Source organism: Stigmatopora nigra, chromosome 6, assembly GCF_051989575.1.
Source record: "Stigmatopora nigra isolate UIUO_SnigA chromosome 6, RoL_Snig_1.1, whole genome shotgun sequence".
Taxonomy (NCBI): Eukaryota; Metazoa; Chordata; class Actinopteri; order Syngnathiformes; family Syngnathidae; genus Stigmatopora; species Stigmatopora nigra.
This window is the reverse complement of record NC_135513.1, coordinates 15,129,111-15,148,631: the sequence shown is the minus strand read 5'-3', so window position 1 is coordinate 15,148,631 and position 19,521 is coordinate 15,129,111. Positions and strand designations below refer to the sequence as shown.

Genomic DNA, 19,521 nt, shown 5'->3' with positions numbered 1-19,521 from the left:
ATAAAAACAGAAATATTTCAAAATATATTGAAAGTTTTGCACTTTTAATTAAATTGGTTGTTAAACGTGTACTTTACACTGGAATTGAACCCAGTAGGTTAAAATAAGTACGTTTTGTTGATGTTTATTTGTTATCAGTTGCTGTTTAGCTAAACATTTATTCATTTTTTCCGTACCGCTTATCCTCACAAGGGTCACGGGGGGTGTTTGAGCCTATCCCAGCTGACTTTGAGCACCCTGAATCAGTGACCAGCCAATCGCAAGGCACAAGGAGACGGACATCCAATCTATTTAACTTGCATTTTTGTTCAAAAACAAAATCTTGAGTCTCTCCAGAATTGTTTACCAAGTTCAGCCTGCGGTGTTGAAATGTGGTCGCCTGCGCCCTGGCGTTTGACACCCCTGTAAGTGGTGTCAGCATAAAGGTCAACCGTCCGGAAACAATAGTATGCTAGCTCATGAGGATTTAGTTGCCCTCCAACTGATCCAGCGATGCCAGGTGATGATTCAACACACCAATATGTGCCCACACATTAATTTCTGTTGTAAACAGTGCTTTGTATTGATGGCAGGTTGACAGTGACCACCAATCTATTGGAACACTGAGTCACAGCATATTTCGAATCAAGTGAAAGTAGCAGTTGAATGACTATAACATGACGATGTGTGGTTTGTTGTATGTTAACTTTTGTTGAGTTGGAGGCCATAAAAAAACAATAACAATTAAGGCAAAGAACCGCATGTGGCTCGAGAGCTAGAGATTGTCCAGGCCTTTTATGCGTGCCGTTGTTTGTGGCACACGTCCAAACCATTTAGAATGGAATGTACGTACGTATTTAAGTTGTCAAAAGTTTCAGTGTTATAAATTGTAATCTGACAAAGTTACTGGGTAAAAACAGCTAATTATAAAAACAACTCTGGTTGGTGTGTCGCTTTAAATGGCAGCCATTGTTTAAAAAAACTTTTAAAAAGATATATTTAGAAAAACAGGATTAGAAATATGTATATTTTTTTAAACTGGGTGTTTATTAAACTTTTAACTTACTTAAAAAAAAAAACGTTTTCTACCTGAGAAGCAAAGCCACCCTCGACTGCACACTCTCCGCGCATGCGCACACTACTCCCTAACTCTAGGGCTTCCACTGTCATGGCGCTGGCGGTCTAACAAGCTACCGGGGATCAAATCCGGAAGCGACAGGCAGACCGCGGGAACAGCTGGCCGAACCTTCCTCTCCAGTTCCGGCTAGCTTCAGTGCACTTCACCGACTCGACGAGGCGAGCGTCCGCTCCCCCTCAAGCCTCACTCCGTCCTCTCCTTTAGCGGCGTGTCGAGAGTTCGGCGTCGCTACCTGTCAAGTATTTAGACTTCATGACAATAGCAACTTCCGCCGGTTGGAAAGTGACCCTTTATGGACGTTTTTTTCCGAAGAAACGAGCGTCGGGAAAAAGGCTAAGCGGACTTCTACCTGCCTCTCCGGACGCTTTCATCTCCGCCGCCTTCTTCTTCGGACGACATTATCCCGCCTGTGGGCTATCAAGTTACGGACTACAGGAAGAGGAGTAGTCGGTGAAGGCATTTAACGCTCCGGAGTGACACTCTTTGTACTTTATTTGACTATTTATCATAGTATGTGCGTGTAGGCTGCCAACAAAGTAGTCAGGGGGGACGTTCAACCGAAGGTGAGTTCGCCTCCCCCTTTTTCTTTCCCTTCGACTGACTTCTAACGCCGCCGCCATTGTAGGCGAACAGGTGGATTTTCCTGTCGCCACCTGTCCACCTTGAGAAATGGCAAGCGAGGAGAGCTCCAGCCCGGTGACGCCGGGAACCGTGGCGCTCAACCCCGCCGTTCCCGTCCGGGGAATTCGGATGAAATTCGCCGTCCTGGCCGGTCTAATGGAAGTTGGGGAAGTTTCCAACCGAGATGTGGTGGAGACTGCCTTCAACCTGGTAAGCTGATTATGTGTACTCAGAATAGGCCGCAGGTCGAGCTTTCGTTTAATTAACACGATGTTTGAGAAGTTTGGGGTTGTTTTGGTACGTTTTTTAGAGAAGTTTTGGTGAAGAAACACCTAAAACATTGATAATTGTTACATTTCTGGCTTTGTGTTGCTATACTAGAACCTTCCGGCGTCATTAATTGTCCACCTGGTTTCACAGAAGGTGGACAAGGGGATAATTATAGAGATACTACATATGATAAGGGAGAGCTAAAGAATGCTAATGCTAAAATGCAGTTAATTTTTCCTGGGGGTGCTAGAAATGAAGGCATTGTTTGTTGTATAACAAAAGTTGGTCATTAATGTGAAGCTGAGTCGACAACTATTTGATTAATCGATTAACTATTTTGATAGTATATGCCAGTTAGTTGACTTCAAGTTGTACAAATAGTCTTTGAGGATATGAAGGTAAAGGTTCTTTTTAAAATGTCATTAATTATATATATAATAATTAATTTGGTGTCAGCCTAGTTATGTATACACCTACTGTCATAAATGTTGAGACTTTTCATAATTTAATTGAATAAAATAGCCCAATATACAATATTTTGTATTGATATAATTGAACCATTGCTTGAATGAAATATCCCAACTATAGTATATTAAATAGCCCCAATATACAATATTTTGTATTGATATAATTGAATAATTACTAAACCAATCACCAAGCAATGTTATTAATAAGCGGCATAACTCTAGAGGCAAAATAAATATGTTTAAAAATAGTAGCACAACTCCATATACTATTCAAATTCAAGTTTTTTGTACCCAAAACATTAAAAAACGGATCAAAATAATTTAGCTCCAGTCATACAATATTGCGCAACCCTATTATAACCCCACCTCCAGTAAAAACTTCTACTCACTTTCCATTTTCCTCTCAATTACCCCTTCTTGTATGCATTTATACACACAGACACGTGTCAGTTGTATGCATTTATACACACAGACACGTGTCAGATACTATAGTACACCCTCATAATCACAGACTAAAATGGAGTGAGTAATTATGAAGCTTGACGCATGCAGAATTGACCAAATTGAATATGACGTGACTGGTGTCAGGATCCTCAATGCCGGGGGAAGAAAATCAGTGACATATCCAGGTCAGTGATAGTGTAAGTGTGTATGTGTGTGTGGTTTGTGTACAACCTGTTGCCCACCTTGACAGGATTTTCAGTGGCAAATTGGACGGTTTTGCGCGAGAGGGCGGAGGAACTGGAAAAGAACGGTTGTCTTGCTTGAAGGGCGAAGGGGGTTGGGGTAGTGGAGCAGAAGGTAGAACCTGCGGAACTGCTTTGTCATGGTGGTAGAACTTCACAATCATTTACTTTTTGACATGGTGGTTTATAAGTTTGTGGTAGTTTGAGGGAGAGATACTCGATTTTTTTTGATAGCATTAAAATGGCAAGGTAATAGCATAGTTGTCAAGGTTTTTTGATGATTTTTTTGTTTTGCTGTATGACGTATTGGTTAAAAAGATGCAAAATTATGTATGATATACAGGTAATTTGTAGGTGTTGACAGTTATGTTGTTGCTAGCTAAATTTGGTTGAAATTTGAGAATAAAGATGGAGGAGAAAAAGTAATTCTGAGATATTTCATGAATGAACCGTGGTCAGAATAGGGTAATAGTTGAGTTTGTATTTCTTGAAAACAAGTTAGCTCAGTGCTAATGTACAATATATAAAGCGCTAACGAATACAGTAATCCCTCGATTACTGCTTATTCACTACTTAACGATTTTTTCCACTAGTAATTATTAAATGTTTTTCTTTAAATTTTTCTAAAGTTAATAAAAAATGTAAATTCATGCTAACTTGCTACTAGGACTCAGCACTAAAAAAACAAAATGTTTTTATTTATTATTATTATATTCGAGGGATAAATGTATGAGCCTTTGTGTTATTGAACTGTGATCAATAAATTTTTACGTATCGGAATATTCATAGACCAGAAATATTATTGTGTCGTAATGTAAAAGGTGGCTGTGATTATCCCGTTATTTTAAAGGGGTGTATTATTTTTTGTTTACCCTTGAAAGCCGGCATACCCATGAGTCATTGCCCAGTCACTTGGTCGCAAGTGACGGACAGCGGGCCCGACAGCGGGCGCTGCACGGGGGTGCGCTAGCGTTTGACGACTTATCGTTGTGGAATGCGGCTTCACCTGAAGGCAAGGTCGTAGCGGCGGCGTCCGCTTTGCATCATGGATGGCCATCCTTCCCTTTTGGACGGATTGCGCTCTGCAGAATTCGCAAACTGATGTTTCATCATTTAATTTTAGTCTGTTTCAATAAGGGCTGTCACAAAATATTTTGTTAAAATGTTTTTTGCGTTATTTTCAAATGTAGAGCTCAGACATGGGCAAACTACGGCACGTGGGCCACATCTGGCCCGCTAGGCTGTTTAATCCGGCCCGCCGACGTTGTCCAAATAGTTTTATTATTATTTTTGTTCCCCCAAGATGGCGCCGTCCCGCGGAAGCCATTTGGAGTAGCTCTGTCCACTCTTATTAATTTTTTTGTTTTAAAGCTTCTCTATCTTTTTTCTTAATACATTCCTTTTGACTTTGTACTTTATACTTTTGACTTCAATGATGAGTGATGAGTATGTCAATACTTTAGTCATTTTGTTCTCTTTCTGTTTCATATGTACTGTTAACGGATGCACTTTTTTATATGTATCATATCTTGTGCTAACCCCGCCCATCTGTCTTATTTTTAAAGTCAATGTGCCCCCCCAGGCCCAAAAGTTTGCCCACCCCTGGTATAGCAACATGCTAATTAGTGTTCCCTTCAACAAATGAGTTTATTTTAGCCTTTTAGACTGGACTTTGTACACGCCATTTTACCCAAAAGCTTTATTACATCACACTGCTACTTTCGAAAGTTGTCAACTGGCATTAACCGACAGCGATAATAAAGCAGGGCGTTAAATGTGAATACCTGCAATACTGGTTTCGGAGTAAACACGCCGGCTATCTCGGCCTGGCTCTTTTCTGAATAATGCAAATGTGTAGCGACGTCGGTGCCATGCTAGGTCATCGACATGCCCTAAACAAGGAAATTCTTTGTTTACTTAAGATCCAATCGTCCCCTTCCTCTGTGGGCCGCCTTGTCCGACTCGTACATTCTTTAGTGTGGACGTTTTTTTAATTCGGAGGAGGAGGAGAACCGTTAGTTACTGTGGAAGGATTCAAAATGGCTCACTGGAGTTGTGGGAAGGTTTGATTGATGTTGTGCTTTTGAAGATATTCTTAGAAAGCTGCATAGATATTTTTTTTCTACACTATGCCCATCCCCCACTTTACTATTATGAGCATTTCTCAATTCTGACAAGTATTGTATTTTCTCGCATATAAGCCGCGTCTGCGTATAAGCCACACCCATTAAACTGCCTTAAAATCGTTTAATTTGACAGTTTTTCTCGAATAAGACGCCCCCGATTTACAATTTTCAACTACATATTTTTAGGGAGTGCAAATATGTCTCTTTGAATGGAAAATCTTAAGAAAAATTATCACTTGTGGTATTTTTTAGATACTTTATGAATCGTTTTCTGGATTGAACATTTCAAAGAGGAGGTCAAGTGAGCAGTACAACCACGAAGAGTGTCCGTAATGGTCAAGTTTGTCATTTTTAAGTAAGATGGCGTCGCCCTGAGTGAAGAATTTAGTTTTTTTCACATTTCAAGATGCATTTTTTTCCCTAAATTTCATTCATAAAGGTCAAAATTAATTTTTCTGGCGTTATGGCGTATTGTCTTTGTCACCAAATCCAATTTATGCACATATAAGCCATACCCTCGATTCAGTCATCATTTTTTTAGGGACAAATACGGGAGGTTCGATTAGTTGACAATTATTCCTATTTTTAGAAATTCTACACATGGAAGGTCTTTGTTAATGGGCACTATTGCGTAAATATTTTTCCCTGGCATTTTCTAATATTGCGTCTGGATGAACTCTGACCTTTGCCGATTATTTGTCGCTTTCATGGAGCGGCGCGTTCAAGCGCTTTGGGTTTGATGAGATGCCTCGTTAAAAAGAGGATGCGTTTAAAGCGCCGTCGGCGCTCTGGCAAATCGTACGAGTGTGTTTCGGCCTCGCTTTTGCTGAAAAGGCAAAAAGAGAATAGCACTCGTGTGCATGCCGTCCTCAGCTAAAGGTCGATATTGCTACTCGTCCTTGTGTATTTACATAGTCGCCATTTTAGAACATGTTATGAACATAACATGTTCTTTTGTTTGGGATTTACAGTGTTGCGATTGTCAGTTTTTTAAGTTGATTACAATTTAGATTTGGGGGAAAAATGTGTGTTTTTTTTTCCATTCAGGTGTTTTCTGATTGATTGGTTGTTTGAAAAAGTGGGTGGCAGTCAGGCATGGACGCCAAGAATGTGCAAACAAAACAGGAATTTAATTATTTTTAAAGAAAAAGGGGATTTTGAGGAAAGTAGGTGTATAAGAAACAAGGTTAGCATCATTAGCAATTGAATTGCTAACTAGTTTTGTTGTTGATGGTTAATTTTGAGGCATATTTGATCGAAAATGAGACATATTTTGTTGAAAAATGTGTTAATAATCAATATTATCATGTATTCCAGATAAAGCTGGTTTGGCTGTCTCTACGGCGACCGTGGAAAACTTATTTTCTGTCAGGTTGCTCAGCCATGATTAATTTAGTTAGGCCTCTACGGGGGATGGTTGGGAAGAGCCAGGCTAGGTTACCAGCTTTGGGATCTGGTGTCTGTTTCCCGTAAAGCCGCGGAAAGACTCGCGGGATTTGGGCTGCACCTGGCAACCCGTGTTGCTTTCCTAATTTACCAAATGATGAAACTGTATTGTAGATGCTTCTTGACTACAAGTAACCATACAATGTACTTTTCTTTGTATTTTACAGTGTTTCCATTCCTGGATTATTCTGCTAGTGCTAGCGCGCTCATTTAAAAATCACTATTACATTTCAACTTTTCTCCTTCCAGCTGGTCGGCGGCCATTTTGACCTGGAGATGAACTTCATCATCCAAGAACCCGAAAGCATCGTGTGCATGGTGGAGCTGTTGGACAAATGCGAGGTCACCTGCCAAGCCGAAGTGTGGAGCATCTTCACCGCCATCCTCAAGAAGAGCGTGCGCAACCTACAGGCGTGCACTGAAGTCGGCCTCATTCAGGTGGTGCTGGAGCGCATCTCTGACATGGACAACATGATCGCAGGTATTCAAAAGCCAAGTCGTATACTCCAAGAGTTTAGGGCATGGTGTCAAAGGTGCGGCTCGGGGGCCAAATCTGGTCCGCCACATCATTTTGTGCGGCCCGGGAAAGTAAATTATGTTGACTTTCTGTTTTAGGATCAAATTAAAATGATAGATAATGTATATTAAATTTCCTGATTTTCCGCCTTTTAAATCAATAATTGTCATTCTTTAATCAATTTTTTCTGTTTTTAGTTCAAAAATCATTTTGTAAAATCTAAAAATATATAAAAAAGGCTCAAATAAACATTGTTTTAGATGTATAAAAAACTGAATTTTCAGGGATTTTAATCCAGTTCTTTTAATCCATTTATAAAAAAAAAAAAATCTAAATATTATATCTAAAATGGTCCGGCCCAACCCAAGTCTGACACCCTTGATGTAGTTAAAAGAAAGAAAAAAATGGTTTTGTAAGTCTAACTAAAAACAACCTTACTATTTAGCGCTAGCACGCAGCTACTGCTACTATGCTAAACCAGACTTTAAATATTCCCAAACTTTAAACCCATTCCTCCCCAAAATATCTGCACCACAATCCAAAATCAACCAAGCGATAAGGTAAACACATTTCTGATATTTCAGCGGCGTGCGGCGACTCCGTCCCGTCGGCCTTTTTGGAAATGGCGAGGGTTACTGGAATCCGTTGTGACGGCGTTCGCATCATTGCCCTTTTTGGCCAGCACGAACGGCGCAGGCCCGAAGCCACTTTGGTCAAATAAGGGCAAATTCACGGTTTACTCGAGCGAAAATATCCCGTCATTTAAAGTCCTTTTGAAAATACGCAAACATGTAAAGTTCAACAATTTCATTGGTTAGCCAACCAATGAAGCAGAATTGTGTTTTTTTATTTTTTTGATCAAAACGTTGTTTTCTTTTTTTGCAGACCTGCTGGTGGACATGCTGGGCGTGCTGGCCAGTTACAGCATCACGGTCAAAGAACTAAAGCTGTTCTTCAGTAAGCTGAGAGGAGAGAAAGCCCAGTGGGTGAGTTGACTCGGTTGTCGTCGTTTATGTGAGGAATGTGCAGGGAACTCGTCAAATGCTGGTCAGGTTCATTTTTTTGTGTGATTTTTTTTTTTTTCTAACACAGCCTCGACATGCCGTCAAGCTGCTGTCTGTGCTCAAGTACATGGCTCATAGAAACGGACCTGATTCCTTCTTCAGCTTCCCGGGAAAAAATGCTGCTGTAAGATTTAAACATTCAGTCATCCCTTGTTTTTTTACGGTTAATGGGGATCGATTTCATGGTGGGGAAACAATCACGCTTCATGTAGGAGTGGCAACATTTTTCACAGAAGGGGGAATAAATACTGTATATTTTCAAATGTTATGCCTTGAGAGCTAGACTCGAAATTTAAAGATAAATGACCATGTGTCCATTTTTTGTCATTTTTCCACTTTTAAAGAGCAAAATTATCTGAAAAATTTTCAAAACATTGATAGAATGTTGCTAATCAATGAGTATGCATGCAAAAATGTCTAAATAAAATAAAAATAAAATTAAAAATGGCTCGGGAGCCATATTCAAAAGAGCCACATATGGCTCGGGAGCAATATGCAAAAGAGCCGCACATAGCTCCCAAGGCATATGCACAAGAGCCGCACATGGCTCTAGAGCCATATACAAAAGAGCCACATATGGCTCCCGAGCCTTGTGCAAAAGAGCCGCATATGGCTCGGGAGCAATATGCAAAAGAGTCGCATATGGCTCCCGAGCCTCAGGCTCCCTACCTCTACTCTCCTACCCTCAAAATGGAAAAAAATGTACGAGATGAAATAAATCCAATTTTTGTCTTTAAACAGGCAATTGCACTCCCTCCCATCGCAAAATGGCCGTACCAGAATGGCTTTACTTTCCATACGTGGCTGCGAATGGACCCGCTCAACAACATTAACGTGGATAAAGACAAGCCTTACCTTTACTGGTCAGTCCACTTACTCCAAATGTGTACCTTTCAAAAGTTTTCATTTATTTATTAATTTTCTTGTTCAGTTTTCGCACTAGCAAAGGGCTCGGCTACTCAGCGCACTTTGTGGGCGGTTGCTTGATTGTGACTTCGCTAAAAACCAAGGGCAAAGGGTTCCAGCACTGTGTCAAGTATGATTTTAAACCTCAGAAGGTAAGACTGAAACCAAAAACAATCGCTATTGTGTCACCTGTTTTTTGGTTAATAAAATCTGTAAAAAAAAATTCACCACAGTGGTACATGGTGACGCTGACACACGTCTACAACCGTTGGAAAAACAGCGAAATCAGTTGCTACGTCAACGGCGAGTTAGCATCGTTCGGGGAGATTGCCTGGTTCGTCAACACCAGCGACGTGAGTACCAGTCATTTTTTTTTTGGGTTGCAAATGGAGAATTATGTCGTTTTAAAATGTTTAAGAATTTATTATTATTATTTTTTAATGAAAACGTTAATAGAGGAACCCTTTATTTAATAGACAGTTTCTTAGGGGAGTATTTACAACTGGTTTTGGGATTTATTGACTTCTTTGTAAATAAATCATTGTTAAAATTATTTAATATTTAACAAATGAACGTTCTTGGTAATTAAAAATATAAATAAAGAACCCCATAAAATCTGGGTGGTCTTATTTTGGGTCCTTTAGGACACAATATTAACATTTATAATACAATTGTGTCCTCAAATGACATTAATAAGAAGTCAATAAAATGACATGAATATGTCCAATTTATATGAAGTGGGAGGACTGACTATTCTATAAAAAAAACAACAGAGTTTTTACATTTTGAGCCATGTTTAAACTACCCTATGTTGACCTCATAAAGGCTACCATCACGTTTTAGTTCAAATAAATTGTCGGCGAACATATTTTTATTTTTAGCGCATTGTGCCTATTTTTGCTTCTTTTCAACCCGCCTGTCTCAATTCCATTTCCTACTCTTGACAAAAATAGATCATTTTTTAACCCTTCATAAGGCTTCACGAGTTCATATTTTAATTTTTTTATCCTTCAGACGTTCGACAAGTGCTTCCTGGGCTCGTCGGAGACGGCCGACGCCAACCGGGTCTTCTGCGGACAGATGGGCGCCGTTTACTTGTTCGGGGAAACCCTCAACGCCGCCCAGATTTTGGCCATCTACCAGCTGGGGCCGGGCTATCAGGTAGGGACGCCATTTGCAATTAATTGTGCTAGTACTGTATTTTCTCGCACATATGCCGTATTTGTCGCAAAAAACGCTAAACAAAATTTATTTTGACGTCTATGAACAACATTCAAGAAAAAAAATCAACTGTATTTTGCATAAAACGTGAAAAAAACTCACTTTTGCCTGCCATTGGTTGCTCAGGGCGCTGCCATCTTACCTAGGGATGACAAACTAGACCGCTATAGACACACTTCCTGGTTGTATTGCTCACTTGACTTCCTTTTTGAATTTTTCTATGTTAAAAACATAAATATGTAGTTGAAAATTGTGAATCAGGGCGGCTTATACCAGGGAAATTGTCAAATTCAACCATTTTAAGGCTATTTTAAGGGTGTGGCTTATACACTGAAGTGGCTAATATGCGAGAAAATATGGTTGTTTAATCTGGAACTAGCAAAAATTGTTAGCAAAAACTTACTTAAGCATTTAGTAAGTGTTCTTTAAAAAATATTCATCTACCCCTGTTTTATTTTTTTAATTCAAAGTGTTTAAGAATTAAATTTACCTAGACAAAAAAATGCAAAACCCCAATAAGCAATAAAAGTCACTGTCAATTTAGCCTAGCGTAGCCTCATGTGATTTATTCACTGGCGCCAAAAATAAAGAATAATGGCCGTTGTCACTTTATCAGATTTTTTTTTTGTGTTTTTAATGTCGTCCGTTTTCAGGGCACGTTCCGATACAAAGCCGAGAGCGACCTGCTGTTCGCCGAGCACCACAAGACGCTGCTGTACGACGGCAAGCTGTCGGCCGCCATCGCCTTTGCGTACAACCCCCGCGCCACCGACGCCCAGCTCTGCCTGGAGTCGTCCCCCAAGGACAACGCCTCCATCTTTGTGCATTCCCCGCATGCACTCATGCTACAGGTAAACTGCGCTTTCCCTCCCAATCAGTTCACAGACAAGCATTAAAGTTGATAGTTGGTTAAATCCCTGATTATTTTTGTAAAATGTCTAGATTACATGTGTCAAAGTGGTGGCTCGGGGGCCAAATCTGACCCGATGCCTCATTTTGTGTGGCCCGGGAAAGTAAATGATGAGTGCTAACTTTCTGTTTAAGGATCAAATTAAAATGAAGAGTATAGATGTATATTATATTTCCTGATTTCCCCCCTTTTAAGTCAATAATTGTCATTTTTTAATCGATTTTTTTTCAGTTTTTAGTTCAAAAATCATTTTGTAAAATCTAAAAATATATACAAATATTTAAATTTCCTGATTTCCCATTTTAAATCAATAATTGTAATTTTTTTATTCATTTTTCAGTGTTTTTAGTTAAAAAATAATTTTGTAAAATCTAAAAAATATATTTAAAAAAATCTAAAATAAACATTGTTTTAGATTTACAAAAAAACTAAATATTCAGGGATTTTAATCCAGTTCTTTTAATCCATTTATACAAAAAAAATATCTAAATATTATATCTAATCTGACACTCTAGACAAAGTGTGCTAATTGATATGACATCTACTAAAGTCTTTGCAATTTACAGCAGAAAGATGAATGGAGTTGAAAGTGAAAAGTGAAAGTTGGATTTTGTTTGTTTTAGGACGTGAAAGCGGTGGTGACTCACTCTGTTCAGAGCGGCATTCACTCCATCGGTGGCGTGCAGGTTCTCTTCCCTCTCTTTGCGCAGCTGGACTTCTGTCAGCCCTCCAGTCATGAGCTGGACACCACTGTCTGGTAACTATGGAAACGCACATACTATTCTCACACACGCCATGTATCTAAAAAGACGGGGTGCCAACAACAACATTTACATTCCATTTCTTGTCTTTGGAAATCTCCTTTTTTAAAATACAAACTTCCAAAGTATCGGCCTTTGAGACACATTTAAAAAAAATATTTATATATATTAAAATGATTATTATTACTGGTATTTATACAATAGTTATTTAAAATGTTTTTCAAAGTATTATTACTCCCAAATGAGTACTAGCTAATTTTACTCATTTTTATTTGTAAAAATACTACTTTTCATTTTTAACCATAACCTGTTTCTCCTGTCTATTGAAGTATAATTTATTTTTATAATATATAAAAATGTATATATTTTTGTATTTTCGCATTATCGTATACTTTTTTTGTTTTTAAGTTTTCTTACTTTTAGAATTACTACTTGGTATTACTACTTAATTTACTCTTAATTCTAAAATCTTAGTCATCTTTATTTTTCTCCGTATACTTCATTTACTATTTAATTTATATGAATATTTTTCATCATCATTAAAAAAAAATACTGACACATTTACCGTTATTTATTTAAAATTTTGCGACTATCTTATTATCTGAGGACTATTAGCCCCTCCCACTTCAAACAGATTGGCCATCCATCACATGATCATGCATATTGAATTATACTTACTATAATTAGTGTAATAATGACAACTACGTTCACACACATTAAATCAAGTTTTGAGTGAAAACTGAGTTTCCTTCCAAATATTTTCCTTTTATTTGCATTCCGCCTTCACAATAATTACCTTCGCTCCTTTATTTTCACTCCTGCCGGCCCTCCCCGAGGCGACACGACACCCCGATTCAATCACGTCACGTTGACACGCCGGGCTTCGTCATCATCATCATCATCAGCGGCGGCTCAGGCGGATTATTCTTCCTGTCTGTCACTTTTATTTCATCTTATTTTTTTTTCTGGGCTTTGCCTTCCAGCTGTACACTTCTGTCTTTTGTGATGGAGCTGCTCAAGAACTCGGTAGCCATGCAAGAACAAGTCCTGGCCTGCAAAGGATTCCTGGTCATCGGATATACTTTGGAGAAGGTTGGAATATTTTATAGCAAAATGGTATTGATGTATTTTTTTATGACCTTGGTTTTGACCTGAACTTTTCACCCAGTCTTCCAAGGTGCACGTGACTCGTCCCGTCCTGGATATCGTGTTGACCTTCTCCAGGTACCTGAGCAACTTGCAGAACGGCATCCTGCTGCTCAAGCAGCTGTGCGACCATATTCTTTTCAACCCGGCCATCTGGATCCACGCCCAGGCCAAGGTATGAAGGACTTGGGGGAAGCGCTAAAAAAATGCATTGGCGACTACTCTTACCTAAGAAAATCCCAGTAACAATATATTAAACGTGGATCGCCATCCTTTTCCCATGTCCATCTATGGAATCATGCTGTCAAAACTTAGTGGTATTGTTTTTATCCTCGTCCTCCATTCTCCTAAACAACCTGAGATCTAATAGTAAAGCTCATGGCACAGTTTTGTTTTCCCATTTCCACCTAAGGAATCATGGCACCAACAGTGAAGACTAATACAATTTTGCCCACTTACATCCACTTTCTTATTTTCCGTTTTTCACCAAACAATTTAGAGATAATAATTTTTTTTATTTTTAATTTTATTTTTATTTTTAATTTTATTTTTATTTTTAATTTTATTTTTATTTTTTTTACCATTCTCCTGCTCGTGTCATTGTTTTGCTTTCCCATTTCCGGGAATTATGGCACCAACAGTGAAAACTAATGCTATTTTTTCCCCTTTATCCACTTATTTTCCATTTTTCACCCAAGTATTTAAGACAGTGATTTTTATTATTTTTTTTTACCATTCCCCTAGCTCATGTCATTGTTTTGCTTTCCCTTTTCCATCCAAGAATCTGGGGACCAATCATGAACTCTTACTGCAATGTACCCAACTGCCACCCCCATCCATCCTCCTGTTTTCCCTTTTCCACCTAACTAATCTGGGATCCAATAGTAAAAGATTTTGGCACCCTTTTCAAACCCATTTCGTCCCTATAAACGATGGCAACAATAGTTAAACCTGATGTCATAGATTTTTGTTCACCTACAAAATTAGGGTGCAGGCAATGATTTACACGTTTTCCCTTTTCCACCTAAAAATTCAGTGTGCTCAAAAAAATGAATGAACTTTTCCTCCACGCAGGTGCAGATGAATCTGTACACGTACCTGGCCACCGAGTTCATCAGCACAGTCAACATCTACAACGCCATCCGCCGCGTAGGCACCGTCCTGCAGGTCATGCACACGCTCAAATACTACTACTGGGTGGTCAACCCGCAAGACCGCAGCGGCGTCGTACCCAAAGGCCTCGGTAAGGGTCCCACCCCCAGGCGGGATGCCATTGACTGCAGTCCAGCGCCCTCACTATTGTCTCACGCTTTGTTTTTTCAGACGGTCCCAGACCCCGGGAAATTCTGTCTTTGCGAGCTTTTCTGCTTTTGTTCGTCAAGCAGCTCATCATGAAGGTCAGTTGAATTTTGACGACGATAACAGCAATAAAAAAATAATTCCCTTATGGCATGGGTGTCAAAGTGGCGGCCCGGGGGCCAAATCTGGCCCGCCGCATCATTTTTTGTGGCCTGGGAAAGTAAATCATGAGTAAATCATTTGTTTTTGGATCAAATTAAAATTCTAGATATAAATGTATATTATATTTCCTGATTTTCTCCCTTTTAAATCAATAATTGTCATTTTTTACTCCATTTTTTGTGTTTTTAGTTAAGAAATCATTTTTAAAATCTAAAAATATATTTAAAAAAGCTAAAATAAACATTGTTTTAAAACTATGAAAAAAAGTGAATATTCAGGGCTTTTAATCCAGTTCTTTTAATCCATTTATAAATTTAAAAAATCTAAATATTATATCTAAAATGGATACCCTTGCGTTACAGGATCACGGTGTAAAGGAAGATGAGCTCCAGAGCATTCTCAACTATCTCCTCACTATGCACGAGGTGAGTCACTTTTCGCCTTTACCACGAGAGGGCGGCATTGCACAGAAAATTGTATCTCGCTCTTGCACCAAAATATACTGTAGACAAGCACACATTCCTAAGCATAACTGGATATTTATTCATGGTGGATTTTTTGGCCTGTCCTTCCCAATAATCTTCACCCCGCAGGATGACAACCTGATGGACGTGCTTCAGTTACTCGTGGCGCTCATGTCGGAACACCCCGGTTCCATGGTGCAGGCCTTCGACCAGCGCAACGGCATTCGGTATGGTACAAGTAAACGCTTGTATTATAAATGTCGCTGTCTGGCTTCATGATATGAAATACGGACTCACATTTTGGTCGTTTTGGCAGCGTGATTTACAAGCTCCTGGCGTCCAAATGCGAAGGAATCCGAGTGCAGACGCTCAAAGTTTTGGGATACTTCCTCAAACATTTGACACCCAAGTAAGTGGGGATACTTGTCACCATTAGGTTTCAATGTACAGACAACATTTTGTGGGATATTTATTAAAATGAAAGTAATGTTATTGTCTTCTTCTTATTTTAAGTATGATTTTGTTGTTGTTGTTGTTGTGTCAATCAGGAGGAAGTCTGAGGTGATGCTGAGTCACGGTCTGTTCTCCCTTCTCACGGAGCGCCTGACGCTCCACTCGGCCCAGTTCTCCATGACCTCATACAACGCACTCTTCGAAGTAGGCTCGTCTTCCAAAAACAATATCGTATTGCAACTGTGTTAGCCATTAGGCATCATCAATTAGGGATGACAAAAACTAAGGTTATATATATATATATATGTATATATATATATATATATATATATATTAGACTATGAAGCATGCCAAAATGGACAAGAAAATCATATTTTCTTTAACCATATAAGCCATTGATGGCCACACTGCATTGTGTGATATTAAAAAACATGCTAATAGTAACTCCCGAAAATACATGAGTTTCTACTTATATAATCTTAAAATGGATAATAAAGTTATTGATTATCCAAAGAACTGCTTAAAAAGTTTCAAAGATGAACCATTTGACAAATAATTTTTCAAGCCCTCTAACATTTTTTATTGTGTTTTTAAAGCACACTTAGCAGTTTTTTTGCGTTTAATTAATAAAGATAACCTAGAAACATTTTTTGTTTTAATAACAAAAAGGAAACCCCTAAAATACTCAATTTCTACACAAAAACACTTATTTTTTTTGCCTCACTCTCATTTCAAAACATTTTAATGTACAGTAATCACGACTTGACGATTTTTTTCTGCTATTATTAATGTTATTTAAAAAAATATTTATTTTTAAAGTTCATAAAAATATGAAAATCCACACTGAAACTTGTAAGCGGAAGCCACTCTTGCTACTAGAGCTCAACACTAAAGTAAAAAAAAACAACAACAAAAAAACATTTTTAATTTTTTTTTTTTAATAAATATATATATTTTTTCCTCCCCTTTAGATCCTCACCGAGCAGATTTGCACACAAGTCATCCACAAACAGCATCCGGACCCCGATTCCAACGTTAAGATCATCAACCCACGTAAGTTTAAAAAAAAATGGTCAAGCACGTGTTGGATTTGGAACTAAAACAAAAGGGACTATAAAGCCACAAGCCCCGCCCCTTTTGGTTTTCTATTCCTACTCGGGATCAGGAGCACATGGAGTGAGTCAGTCCATTTCCCCCAAAAATGCTTTTGGCAGGAACGTCTTTAATGTGACAAGGTCCGGCTGCGCTCCCACGCTGATTATGTGCCGGCCTGCCGGCCCTTCTTCTTCATTTTAAACTGTGACAATGTCCCAAAATAACACTTCATTGCACGCTAACGCCAATCAAAGTGAAAATGAAGTCGCAAAAACAAAATGCGGGTCATTTTCTCTGCCGACTGCCGACGGTCCCTAAAGAGTAAGCGAACACCCGGCGAGATTGACATGGCGGCGGCGGTAATTCGCTCAAATTGAAATGTCGTTTTTCTTATGTTTGGATTGTTTGTGACAGAGTGATTTGGACGTTGTACACGAGGACAAAGTTGTTTCCGTATTTGAAATGTTGACTTGGTCATTGGATTGGAAATATAATCCACAGAATCCATTGAAAATGCGACTGTTGTCATACATTTCGGCGATTTTCCCTTAAATAAATTCAAAATGAATATTACAATTGATTCCTTAAGCAATGAAAATACTTTTTTACCCCTCAAATAAGTATTTTTTTGTCATCTCCTAATTTTGTGACAAACAAAACAACAAAAAAGGTGGACAAGATTCGGACTTAATTTGCTGAATTCAAATTTTGAACTCAGGATTCTGATGATAATAATAATAATAATGCTACTACTACTACTAATAATTATAATAGTGAATTTCCCAAGTACGGCATGACTAAAGTTTAATATTCTTCTGTTTAAAAATGTTCATTTATTTGTCTAACTACTTATTTATGACTAATTTATTGATTATTTATTTATTAACATAATTATTAGTTGTTGCTCATGCACTTCCCTACTTACTTATGTCCTTGAATAATTCTATATTCATTACTTATTGATTATTATTACCTATTTGTCTGTTTGTTGTTGTTATTTGTGCACTTCATGGTGAAGCTTTAAATCTCATTATACTTGTATAATCTAATAATAAGTCATCTATTTTAAATTTTCCAATCTAATAACAGACATTTCATGTTATCACAGTATATATTTTTTTCCACAGATAACAAACATTTTCTCCAAAATATCTTCCAAAAATGTTGGGCTTTTAAATTATTATTATTATTATTTAAACATTTATAGAGTATTTGTGTGTATTTTTCAGAGATCCTGAAAGTGATCGCCAACTTGCTGAAAAGCTCTCCGTTGTCAACGGAAACCATGGAGGTGCGCAAGGTCTTCTTGTCGGACATGATCAAGCTGTTCAACAATAGCCGGGAGAACCGCAGGTAGCGTGCACGTGCACCCCAAACTCGCTAGCTCGCTAACTAGCTAACTAACGTGTCTCCCCCTTTTTTTTGAAGGAGCCTGCTGCAATGTTCGGTATGGCAAGAGTGGATGCTGTCGCTGAGCTTCATGGAGCCGCGCAACGGCGAGGAGCAGAAAGTGGCCGAGATGGTGTACGCCGTCTTCCGCATCCTGCTCTACCACGCCGTCAAGTACGAGTGGGGCGGCTGGCGCGTCTGGGTGGACACCCTGTCCATCACCCACGCCAAGGTCAGAAACATTATCCGGGCCACGCCCATCATTTTACGCGCTTTTGCCTTTTTAGGGTTTGCCATTTTTTATCACATCTATAGACTTTTTATATTTGGAAACTGGCCCTTCTACAAAATTAGGTAAAAACAATTAACCCCTTGTTGATTTTGTCGTGAATTAGATATTAGCACATATCTGGAATATAAGTTCCACAAGCCAAATAATGTGCAATTGAGGTAAAAATAATAGATATGTTGTTTTGAGTTTTTTGATTTATTGTAAACAAAGAACAATTGCTATCCGTTAAAATAATAGAAAAATAGGGAACAATGGAATAAATAGCTGCCTGTTATAGTAATAGTAATACTAGCAGTTTTTTAAAATAATATATATGTACATATCCTAAAATATACAACATAAAAAGCTGTTGGTGTGCAAACAGAAAGACAAATATAAATGAGTATGAATTGCAAGGCCACCTAAAATGCGAAAAAAGTGTGACTTATAGTCCAGAAAATACCACTTGTATTAGAATTAAATACTATCACTAATTTGCCCTTTACATAAAGTGACTATATATGCTTTTAATATATTTTTTCTCGTAAAATAAATTAAAAATTATGACAGAAAACTTAAAAAACAACTTTTTCAAATCTATTATACCACAACAGTATCTTTCTATACTTTAATAAGAGTGTCCTGGAATAAAAATATGTTTTGTAAAAATAATACCATGACAATCAGACCTAAAAAGATTTTTCCCCAAAAAAAACAGTCCTTCTGCATCCCATCCTTAAAAAAATACTCCAACTACTCTAAGTTGCCCCCAAAATCAAACCTAATCCTACTTTGTCATCTCCTTTCTAGCCCCGCCCCCTCAAACCCTCAAAACTGTCCCATTTGTTTAAACAGCAAAATCCAAGACGGCAGTACGAGGCTATTTACATCTCCGATATCTTTCATCCGCCATTGAAAACAAACCGCTGGCACTTCTTATTTGCAAAAACGGCACTTTACCTCCTGAAAAAAAAAAAAAGAAAAAGAAAAGAAAAAGTCCCCCCCTTTAAAAAGTTATTGCGGCTATCACGTTTCGTTTGTCTCTTCCAAAACGGTGAAGTAACCAAAGGACGGTGCGGGATTTGCGGTCTTGCCGGACGCTTACAAGCCCCGAAGGACTCCAGATTTTT

General features: G+C 38.4%; 1 protein-coding gene across 1 annotated transcript in view; it reads left to right on the top strand.

Annotated features, from left to right (window-relative positions):
* Positions 1-1,121: 1,121 nt before the first annotated feature.
* The window catches only part of lrba (LPS-responsive vesicle trafficking, beach and anchor containing), a 121,650-nt gene continuing 103,250 nt past the window's right edge, over positions 1,122-19,521 (top strand). Inside the window, exons 1-22 of the mRNA XM_077719729.1 lie at positions 1,122-1,680; positions 1,743-1,948; positions 6,983-7,214; positions 8,136-8,236; positions 8,343-8,438; positions 9,056-9,177; positions 9,246-9,372; positions 9,454-9,573; positions 10,235-10,381; positions 11,095-11,292; positions 11,975-12,108; positions 13,096-13,204; positions 13,281-13,433; positions 14,333-14,501; positions 14,582-14,655; positions 15,082-15,144; positions 15,313-15,410; positions 15,500-15,592; positions 15,732-15,840; positions 16,608-16,689; positions 17,961-18,084; positions 18,160-18,352. Of these exons, the coding sequence (XP_077575855.1) occupies positions 1,787-1,948; positions 6,983-7,214; positions 8,136-8,236; positions 8,343-8,438; positions 9,056-9,177; positions 9,246-9,372; positions 9,454-9,573; positions 10,235-10,381; positions 11,095-11,292; positions 11,975-12,108; positions 13,096-13,204; positions 13,281-13,433; positions 14,333-14,501; positions 14,582-14,655; positions 15,082-15,144; positions 15,313-15,410; positions 15,500-15,592; positions 15,732-15,840; positions 16,608-16,689; positions 17,961-18,084; positions 18,160-18,352 (2,706 nt within the window). The 5' untranslated portion in view covers positions 1,122-1,680; positions 1,743-1,786. The remainder of the gene's footprint in view (positions 1,681-1,742; positions 1,949-6,982; positions 7,215-8,135; positions 8,237-8,342; positions 8,439-9,055; positions 9,178-9,245; positions 9,373-9,453; positions 9,574-10,234; positions 10,382-11,094; positions 11,293-11,974; positions 12,109-13,095; positions 13,205-13,280; positions 13,434-14,332; positions 14,502-14,581; positions 14,656-15,081; positions 15,145-15,312; positions 15,411-15,499; positions 15,593-15,731; positions 15,841-16,607; positions 16,690-17,960; positions 18,085-18,159; positions 18,353-19,521) is intronic.